The 10,360-nt window shown below is 54.6% G+C and overlaps 1 protein-coding gene across 2 annotated transcripts in view; it reads right to left on the bottom strand.

Annotated features, from left to right (window-relative positions):
• GIPR (gastric inhibitory polypeptide receptor) overlaps positions 1-7,705 on the bottom strand; it is a 17,239-nt gene extending 9,534 nt beyond the window's left edge. Inside the window, exons 1-6 of one of the 2 annotated variants that reach the window (XM_025368554.1) lie at positions 7,634-7,705; positions 6,520-6,619; positions 5,832-5,939; positions 3,661-3,764; positions 2,416-2,519; positions 1,771-1,915 (exon numbers count right to left, since the gene is read on the bottom strand). In XM_025368554.1, the coding sequence (XP_025224339.1) occupies positions 1,771-1,915; positions 2,416-2,519; positions 3,661-3,764; positions 5,832-5,939; positions 6,520-6,619; positions 7,634-7,705 (633 nt within the window). The remainder of the gene's footprint in view (positions 1-1,770; positions 1,916-2,415; positions 2,520-3,660; positions 3,765-5,831; positions 5,940-6,519; positions 6,620-7,633) is intronic. The other variant, XM_025368555.1, reaches the window with a different exon arrangement.
• Between the last annotated feature and the right edge of the window lie 2,655 nt (positions 7,706-10,360).

Below are 10,360 nucleotides of genomic sequence, written 5' to 3'. Positions count from 1 at the left end.
ACCTCGTGATCCACCCGTCTCGGCCTCCCAAAGTGCTGGGATTACAGGCTTGAGCCACCGCGCCCGGCTGCTATGGCTTTTAAAAAATTTTGTTTTTTGTTTTTTGTTTTTTTTTTGAGACGGAGTCTCGCTCTGTCGCCCAGGCTGGAGTGCAGTGGCCGGATCTCAGCTCACTGCAAGCTCCGCCTCCCAGGTCTACGCCATTCTCCTGCCTCAGCCTCCCCAGTAGCTGGGACTACAGGCGCCCGCCACCTCGCCCGGCTAGTTTTTTGTATGTTTTTAATAGAGACGGGGTTTCACCGTGTTAGCCAGGCTAGTCTCGATCTCCTGACCTCGTGATCCGCCCGTCTCGGCCTCCCAAAGTGCTGGGATTACAGGCTTGAGCCACCGCGCCCGGCCAAAAAAATTTTTTTTTTGTGACAGACTCTGCCTCTGTCACCCAGGCTGGAGTGCAGTGGCGTAATCTCAGCTCACTGTAATCTACCCGCTCCCAGGTTCAAGTGATTCGTCTGCCTCAGCCTCCTGAGTAGCTGAGACTACAGGTGCGCACCACCACGCCCGGCTAATCTTTGTATTTTTAGTAGAGATGGGGTTTCACCATATTGACCAGGCTGATCTTGAACTCCGGACCTCGTGATCTGCCCGCCTTGGCCTCCCAAAGTGCTGGGATTACAGACGTGAGCCACTGTGCCCGGGTGTGTGCTATGGCTTTTTTTTTTTTTTTTTTGAGACAGAGTTTCGCTCTTTTTGCCCAGGCTGGAGTGCAATGGCGCGATCTCGGCTCACCGCAACCTCTGCCTCCCAGGTTCAAGCGATTCTCCTGCCTCAGCCTTCCAAGTAGCTGTGATTACAGGCATGTGCCACCACCTTGGCTAATTTTGTATTTTTAGTAGAGACAGGGTTTCTCCATGTTGGTCAGGTTGGTCTTGAACTCCCGACGTCAGGTGATCCACCTGCCTCGGCTCCCAAAGTGCTGGGATTACAGGCGTGAGCCACCGCGCCCGTCCACTATGGCTTCTTAACAATTGGTATGGTCCAACTTTCTTTTTTTTTTTTGAGACGGAGTCTCGCTCTGTCGCCCAGGCTGGAGTGCAGTGGCCGGATCTCAGCTCACTGCAAGCTCCGCCTCCCGGGTTCACGCCATTCTCCGGCCTCAGCCTCCCGAGTAGCTGGGACTACAAGCGCCCGCCACCTCGCCCGGCTAGTTTTTTGTATTTCTTAATAGAGACGGGGTTTCACCGTGTTAGCCAGGATGGTCTCGATCTCCTGACCTCGTGATTCGCCCGTCTCGGCCTCCCAAAGTGCTGGGATTACAGGCTTGAGCCACCGCGCCCGGCCGCCAACTTTCGACTAGATAGCTCTCACCACGTCTACTCCCAGCCTCTAGCCTCTCCCACCCTTTCTCCTAGTAACAAACTGGCACCTACCACATCCCAGTCCCCAGTTACTTTTTTGTATCCTGCCATGCCTCACCTCCAGCAGGTGGATTCTCTCATTGGTGAAAAAGTTCAATGATGGGTGAGATAATGAGGGAGAGGAATGGAAAATTCCAATATGGGAGTGATAGGCTGGGAGAGTTCAATGAGGCGGAGTTGGGAGATTCCCTCTCCAAATGTGTCTTGATCCCCTACCCCAAGACACATTTGGAGAGGGACCCTCCCAGCTCAGATAAACTGTGAGAGTGTAGGAGATAGGAAATGCACTGAGAACGTCCTGGTCCCACCAGAGAAGCAAGATTCCCATTTGGAGGAATGGAAGGAGGATGCCCACCTGGTTCCACAGCACAGGGGCATGGTCCCCAAGGTAGGGGCCAGGTCGAGGCAGTAGACGGTCTCGGCTGAGAATTGCCGCTGCTCGCAGTGTGAAAGACGTGAACAGGTTGATGTGGATATAGTTTCTAGTGCAATGTAGTCGCCTAGGGAATTTGGAAGGCAGTTTGGGGGCCCCTGGAGAGCTGCCCTCAGCCACACAGAGCTCTATTTTTTTTTTTTTTTTAAACAGGGTCTCACTCTGTCACCCAGGCTAGAATGCAGTGGCACAATCAGGGCTCACTGCAGCCTCAACCTCCCGAGCTCAAGCAATCCTCCTGTCTCAGCGCCCCACTATAGCTGGGACCACAGGTGCACCACCAGCATGCCTAGCTAATTTTTTATTTTTCGCAGAGACAAGGTTTCACTATGTGGCCCAGCCAGATTTCAAACTCCTGGACTCAAGCGATCCTCCTGCCTTGGCCTCCCAAAGAGCTGGGATTACAGGCATCAGCCACCAAAGAGAGCTCCTTTAACCACCCCCACTGCTCCCCATAGAACCACCAGTGGATGGTTGGAGCTGGTGGAACCAGACCACCCCATCTTACTGGACAAACTGAAGCCGAGCTCACATCTCTGCCGCCACCACTCAGGGTTCAAGTCCCACCTGAACAAGCTCAAGATGAGCAGGGCTAGCAGCAGTGTGGCGAGAGACAGGGAGTAGCCGACGGTATACATGACCTGCAGCCGCTCCAAGATGAGCCTTTGGTCCTGGGGGGGGCGAGAAGGGGAAGGGAACAAGGCTTGGCTCGAAGCCCCAGGCCCAGAGAGAGACTGGAAGGACCTCTGCTCTTTGTTTCTGCCCAAATACCCTATGTTCTCTTGGGGAACAGCTTACCCTTTTTTGAGAAGGGCCGACTCCACCCTTCAGCTCCAGGGCACGAGGTATGTGACCAGCCAACCAGATAATTTTTTTTTTTTTTTTTTTTTTTGTTTTGAGATATAGTCTTGCTTTGTTGCCCTGGAGTACTCTGGCAGGATCATGGTTCCTTGCAGCCTCGCCCTCCAGGGCTCAAGCGATCCTCCCGCCCCAGACTCCAGAGTAGCTGGGACTACAGGTGCGCACCAACATGCCCAGCTAATTTTTGTATTTTTAATAGAGACGGGGTTTCACCATATTGGCCAGAATGGTCTCAATCTCTTGATCTCGTGATCCGCCCACCTCGGCCTCCCAAAGTGCTGGGATTACAGGCATGAGCCACTGCTCCTGGCTAAAGTTTTGTATTTTTTGTAGAGATGGAGTTTCACCATGTAACCCAGGCTGGTCTCAAAATCCTGCGCTCAAGCAATCATCTTCTCAAAGTGTTGGAATTACAGGCATGAGCCACTGAGCTCAGCCCAACTAGAGCATTCTTTTATTTAGTTATTTATTTTTTTGAGATGGAGTCTCACTCTGTCACTGTACTCTGTTGGAGTACAGTGGCACGATCTTGGCTCACTGCAACCTCTGCCTCCTGGGTTCAAGCAATTCTCATGTCTCAGCCCCCTGAGTAGCTGGGACTACAGGGGCACACAACCACGCCCGGCTAATTTTTGTATTTTTAGTAGACACGGGGTTTTGCCATGTTGGCCAGGCTGGTCGCAAACTCCTGACCTCAAGTGATCCACCCTCCTTGGCCTCCCAAGGTGCTGGGATTACAGGCATGAGCCACGGCACCCAGGCATCTTATTGTTTTCCATCACAGAAGCCAATACATCTTTCTGTCTCGCTCTTTGAAGCAAGTCTGAGTTGAGTTTCTCTCACTTACAACCCAGAGCTCTGAATAGTCCAAGGGATTTCAGGCCCTGCCTGAATCTACTGCCTTTCCTTCTCTCCCTGGACTCCTAACCTGAAGCCCTCACCTCTTCTTACCAGAAAGGCCTCATTCTTCTCTGGGTTCTCACATTGTGTGTGGTCTCTCCAAAGTCCCCATTGGCCATCACTGCCACACTGGCGGAGGACGAAACCTGCAGCCACTGTGGGGAAAGAAGAGAGCGAATTAAGGCACACAGAGAAAGAGATAAATACAGAAAGACAAACTGTGAGACAATAACAGAGAGGGAGAGAGCAGAAGTGGTGACCATGATGATGATGATGATAAACCCTTATATGGCATGCTATATGTATTAATTTAATATTCATACAAGCCCATGGAATTGGTAATATCCTTAACCTAGTTTTACATATGGGAAAATTGACATACAAAAAGTTAAGGCTGGGCACGGTGGCTCACGCCTGTAATCCCAGCACTTTGGGAGTCTGCGATGGGCAGATCAGGAGGTCAAGAGATCGAGACCATCCTGGCCAACATGGTGGAACCCTGTCTCTACTAAAAATACAAAAATTAGCTGGGCGTAGTAGCGCCCGCCTATAGTCCCAGCTACTTGGGAGGCTGAGGCAGGAGATTGGTTGAACCTGGGAGGTGAGGTTACAGTGAACCGAGATCACGCCACTGCATTCCAGCCTTGCAACAAAGCCAGACTCCGTCTCAACAACAACAACAAAACAACAAAAGCAACAAAAGTTAAATAGGCCTGTAATCCCAGCGCTTTGGGAGACTGAGGTGAGAGGATCCCTTGAGGCCAGGAGTTTAAGATCAGCCTAGGTAACATGGCAAGACTCTGTCACTGCCAAAAAAAAAAAATTAGCTGGATGTGTTAGCATGCGCCTCTAGTCCCTGCTATTTGGGAGGCTGAGGCAGAAGGATCGCTTGAACCCAGGAGTTCCGAGGCTGCAGTGAACTATGATGCCGCCACCACATGGGTGACAGACCCAGACTCTGTCTCAAAAACGAAAATAGTAGGGGCCGGGGCCGGGCGCGGTGGCTCAAGCCTGTAATCCCAGCACTTTGGGAGGCCGAGACGGGCGGATCACGAGGTCAGGAGTTCGAGACCATCCTGGCTAACACGGTGAAACCCCGTCTCTACTAAAAAATACAAAAAACTAGCCGGGCGAGGTGGCGGGCGCCTGTAGTCCCGGCTACTTGGGAGGCTGAGGCAGGAGAATGGCGTAAAAACCCGGGAGGCGGAGCTTGCAGTGAGCTGAGATCCGGCCACTGCACTCCACCCTGGGCGACACAGCGGGACTCCGTCTCAAAAAAAAAAAAAAAAAAAAGTAGGGGCCGGGCACAGTGGCTCACGCCTGTAATCCCAGCACTTTGGGAGGCTGAGGTGGGCGGATCACGAGGTCAGGAGATCGAGACCACAGTGAAACCCCGTCTCTACTAAAAAAATACAAAAAATTATCCGGGCATGGTGGTGGGCGCCTGTAGTCCCAGCTACTTGGGAAGCTGAGGCAGGAGAATGGCGTGAACCTGGGAGGTGGAGCTTGCAGCGAGCCGAGATCGCACCACTGCACTCCAGCCTGGGCAACAGAGCGAGACTCCGTCTCAAAAAAAAAAAAAAGAAAAAAGAAAAAAAATAGGTTAAATAAATAAACTGCCTGAGGCGACATAGCTAGTTAGGCTAAGATGCCCAGAGACTGACAGACTCAGGAAAAGGAGACAAAATAAGAACGCTGTGGTGCCCGGGCGTGGTGGCTGACGCCTGTAATCCCAGAACTTTGGGAAGCCAACGCCGGCAGATCACTTGAGGTCAGGAGTTCGAGACCAGCCTGGCCAACATGGTAAAACCCCGTCTCTACTAAAAATCCAAAAAAAAAAAAAAAAAAAAAAGCCGGGTGTGGTGGCGCACGCCTGTAATCCCGGCTTCTCGGGAGTCTGAGGCTGGAGAACCGCTTGAACCCGGAGGCAGAAGTTGCAATGAGCCGAGTTCATCCCACTGCACTCCAGCCTGGGTGATAGAGCGAGACTTCGTCTCCAAATAAATAAATAGAAAGAGATATGGAGACAGAGAAGCTGCATTATGTGAGAGAGTCAGGGTTGGACAGACAGGAGAAACCCAGCCTGCTAGAAAGGAGTAGAGGGCAAAGAAGAGCAGGAGAGGGGTGCAGGTGAGCTGCGGGACTCGGATGTAGGAGTCTGGGGGCAAAGGTTAGCAGCTGTTTGTGTCTGGGGAGGGCTCTGGGCCCAGGGAACACCTCACCGTGGTGGTGCCAGGGCAGGTACCAGGGGCAGGAGGCACGGGCAGTGGCGTTGGGTGCAGCATAGTTCCAGCAGACGTACATATCGAAGGACCCGTTACAGGCGAGGCCTGAGAGAGGGCATGAGGGCCAGGTGCCCAGTGGACCTGCTGCGCAGTGGGCCAGTGCTTCTCCGCCGGCCACACCAAGCCCAGCTCTAGCCCCGCCCACTCGGAGGGCGTTCCGTCCCGGCTGGGCCACAAGCTCCTCCCACCAGCCTCAAAGCTCCGCCCCTCCTCCCTGCCCCACTCTGGGCTCCTCCCACCAAACAAGTCCCCTCCCCAGATCGTCCCACCTGGAGGGGCCCTTCAGTCTTCATCCCAAACCCCGCCCCCTTCAAGGTTTATTTATGTGCTGGCCCCGCCCAAGGCTCCACCCATTTCGAGCTGCTTCTCCGGCCTTCCGAAGAAACTGTGGTCCTGCCGCCAGTTCCCACCACGCTCAGGTCAGCACCCGGGCCTCTCCAGCCCACATCGCCCCGAGATTTCTTCTCCGCCCGTCAGCCCAAGGCCCACCCCAAGTCCACCCCTCTCAGCCTCAGCCCTCCTGGTCACACCTGAAGGCGGTTCCGCGGCTGCCCGTCTGCCCGAGGCCCACCCCAGCCCACTCCAAGCCCACCCCTCTCAGCGTCCCCAGCCCTCCTGGTCACACCTGAAGGCGGTTCCGCGGTTGCCAAGGTCTCCTGGCACTCCCTGCGGTACCGTTCCCAGCGCTGGTACAGCTCCCCGGCCGTCTGCCCCTCAGAGCCTGTCTAGTAAAAGAAAGAAGGGAGGACCCCCGAGACCGACTCCCGCTCCCAGGCTGCTAGTTCCATGTGGGCCAGAAGCGCCCCAGAGAGACTTCAAGGGGCTGTCGCGTTTTGCTCGGGAGTCTTTGGTGGCTTGGAAACCAGTTCCAAGTTTTGGGGTGGGGTGCCTGGAAGCCACCCAATGGAGTTGCTATGGGAGACTGAAAACCTTCAAGAAAATTGGGGAGGGGGTGGCTGGAAATTATCAGGAGGGGAAAAAAAGGGAGTGGAAACAATAATCAAAACTTGAATCTGGGCCCGGGCACAGTGGCTCAGGCCTGCAATCCCAGTACTTTGGGAGGCCGAGGAGGGTGGGTCACTTGAGGCCAGGGGTTCGAGACCAGCCTGGCCAACACGGTGAAACCCCCGTCTCTACTAAAAATCCAAAAATTAGCCGGGCGTGGTGGAGTGCCCGTGTAATCCCAGCTACTTGAGAGGCTGAGGCGGGAGAATCGCTTGAACCCGGGAGACGGAGGTTGTAGTGAGCCGAGATCATGCCACTGCATCCCAGCCTCGGTGACAGACTGAAACTCCGTCTCAAAAAAAGAAAACAAACAAACGAAATACCACCCAACAACTTGAATCTGGGCAAGCGGGGCAGTCTTGAAACTCTCTTTGTGCTAAGGGAAGCCTTTTTTCTTTTTTTCCTGAGACAGGGTCTCATTCTGTCACCCAGGTTGGAGTGCGGTGGCACGATCTCGGTTCACTGCAACCTCTGCCTCCCAGGCTCAAGTGATTCACCTGCCTCAGCCTCCCGAGTAGCTGGGATTACAGGCGGCCACCACCACACCCGGCTAACACCACACCATGTTGGCCAGGCTGGTCTCGAACTCCTGACCTCAGGTGATTCACCCGCCTCGGCTTCCCAAAGTGCTGGGATTACAGGCGTGAGCGACCGCGCCCGGACGAGGGAAGCCCTAAAACCGTTCCCATACCTCCCTCCAAGCCTGGAGCTCCTCGGGCTCCTCGCGTCCTCACCTCCGCCCTCCGGAGCAGCAGCCCCCACAGTGAGAGCCGCAACAGCAACTGCAGGATCGGAGAGGCAGTCATCGTGAGGGCGGCGAAGGGTCTGGTTCGTGTAGGGGCGATCAGGCCCGGAAGGTCCCAGGACAGGGTCAGCACCTCTGCCCTCCGACTCCAACCCCAGCGTCACCCCGTCTCAAGGATTCACACACGCGGACTCCGAGGCAGCACACCCGCTCCCCCAACTCCCAGGCGTGATGATCTGCGGGGAGGGAGAGGTACAGGAGTGGGTGGGACTCCGGTGGTGGGCGGGGCCCCTTAAGTGATTCCCCGGCCGCCCCTGACTGTTGCTGGGGCAGCAAAGGTGGAAGGGGGGTGTTTGCTGAGCGGGCGGTTGCCCTAGAGCTACGTTGGGCGGAAGTGTCAGTGTCACCGCGAGTCTGGACCTACAGACTCCTGGGAACCGGGGGACCGCCTTGGAGAGGAGGGAGTAGAAACCGTCAGCCTAGCCCCCTTTTCTATGGGGAACTGAAAAACTTGAAGGTTTTCATTAACCCCTAGTGGGATACTTGAAACGCCCATCTGAGTTCCCACAGCCTGGTGGAGAACTTGAAACGCCCATCCGAGCTCCCACTCTCCAAGCCCAAAGGGTTTTCTAGCACAGATAGGAACCCAACCTTATAAAACTTCCCCCCCTGGGGGTAGATAAAGCCCAGAGTAAGTGGAACAACCCTTTTCCAGCATCCAAATACTGAGGGACTAGAGAAGCGACGGATCCGGGGTTAGGTGTGCAGATGCCTGGAAATCCATCTATCTAACGCCCAACAGCCACTCACCCGCGTCCCCGCGGCCCCACGTAGAGAAAGAGGGAAGCAGAGAGGATCTCAGGTCGAGCCCCAGAAAGACAGACAACGACGTCACAGACACAAGAGACAGAAATATAAAGACTGAGAGGCGCAGAGACGGAGGGACAGAATGAGACCCCCAGCCAGAGACCAGAAAACAACAGAGAAAGAGATACAAATGTGGGCTAGGAGACAAAGAGGAAGCAGGGACGTGGAGGGAGACAGAGCCGGGGAAAGAGAAGTTATCTAGCAGCTAACCAGAGATGGAGACACGCAGACAGAGACATCAAGAGACAGAGATGAGCAGAGACTGTGGTGGGCACAGAGACAGAGAGACAGAGGCAGGGCAGAGAAGCAGAGAGGGAGAGTGCCAGAGACTTGAGGGGTCAAGGGGGGCAGGGAGAATGGGCTGGGATTGGGGAGCCCTCACCTGTCCCCAGTCCTGCTCCTGGTCACTTGCTCCTGCAGCCCCCTGCCACCGCTGCCTCCACTGCCTCGTCTGGGCTCTGGGAGAGGTGACAGGCACTGGCAGCCCAGGGTGGTGGGAGGGGGCGGGGCCAAGGCGGGACAGGGAACGGAAGTGGGGAGCTCTGGGGCAGAGAGCCAGAGAGCCGAGCAGGGGGCAGTAGTCAAGGTCATCAGTGAGGGCAGTTACTGAATTGTCCTTATCGTCCTGAGGACCCCTGCACCAAGTGTGTACAATCTCTCATGCTGTCCCACCCACAGGTACCCACCCCCAACTGCCACTCATTCCCACAGCCTCAGTCACTCAATCAAACATGCAGTGTCACACACAATCCGATAGGCTGAGCCATAGAAAGGCACAGTCATAGAACCTCACAAGCTGTTACTCACACAGTCACACATTCAATCACACCCATACAGTCCCACGGTCACACCCAGAGAGCCACAGTCTCTCACTCACAGGTTGACAGTCATTGACAGTGAAACACAGTCACACACCCAGGGCCATGGACTCCTGCACACACACAGTAACACTCATAGTGTCCCACAATCCCAACAACACTGTCAATCACACACACATTCACGCAATCACCGGCTTTCATCACAAACACTCTTGCCCTGCTAGCCTGTGTGGCCCGGGAGGGCAGAGCCAGGACATCTGGGTCACCACTGGGTCCCCAGTATCGTTCAGAGCAGGGGTTCAAGGAAGGATTGTCATGAAAAAAATATATGCAGTATGCAGTTGTGTGGTTACTTGCAGACATACTTTTTTTTTTTTTTTTTTTGGAGACAGAGTCTCCCTCTGTTGCCCAAGCTGGAATGCAGTAGCACGATCTCAGCTCACTGTAACCTCTGCCTCCTGGGTTCAAGCAATTCTCCCACCTCAGCCTCCCGAGTATCTGGGATTCCCAGCACACACCACCAGACCCGACTAATTTTTGTATTTTTAGTAGAGATGGGGTTTCACCATGTTGCCCAGGCTGGTCTCAAACTCCTGACCTCAGGTGATCCACATGTCTTGGCCTTCCAAAGTGGTGGGATTACAGGTGACAGCCACCACACCCGGCCCATACAATCATTTTTAAATTTTATTTATTTATTTATTTATGAGAGTGGAGTGCACTGGCACAATTATAGCTCACTGCAGCCTCCACTTCCTGGGCTCAAGGGATCCTCTCACCTCAGCCTCAGCTGGGACTACAGGCATGAGATACCACGCCCTACCATTTTATTAAAAAATAATTTCGGCCGGGCGCGGTGGCTCAAGCCTGTAATCCCAGCACTTTGGGAGGCCGAGACGGGCGGATCACGAGGTCAGGAGATCGAGACCATCCTGGCTAACATGGTGAAACCCCGTCTCTACTAAAAAATACAAAAAACTAGCCGGGCGCGGTGGCGGGCGCCTGTAGTCCCAGCTACTCGGAAGGCTGAG

This window comes from Theropithecus gelada, chromosome 19 (assembly GCF_003255815.1).
Source record: "Theropithecus gelada isolate Dixy chromosome 19, Tgel_1.0, whole genome shotgun sequence".
Classification (NCBI taxonomy): domain Eukaryota; kingdom Metazoa; phylum Chordata; class Mammalia; order Primates; family Cercopithecidae; genus Theropithecus; species Theropithecus gelada.
The sequence above is the reverse complement of the archived record's forward strand: the minus strand, read 5'-3'. Positions and strand labels throughout refer to the sequence as shown.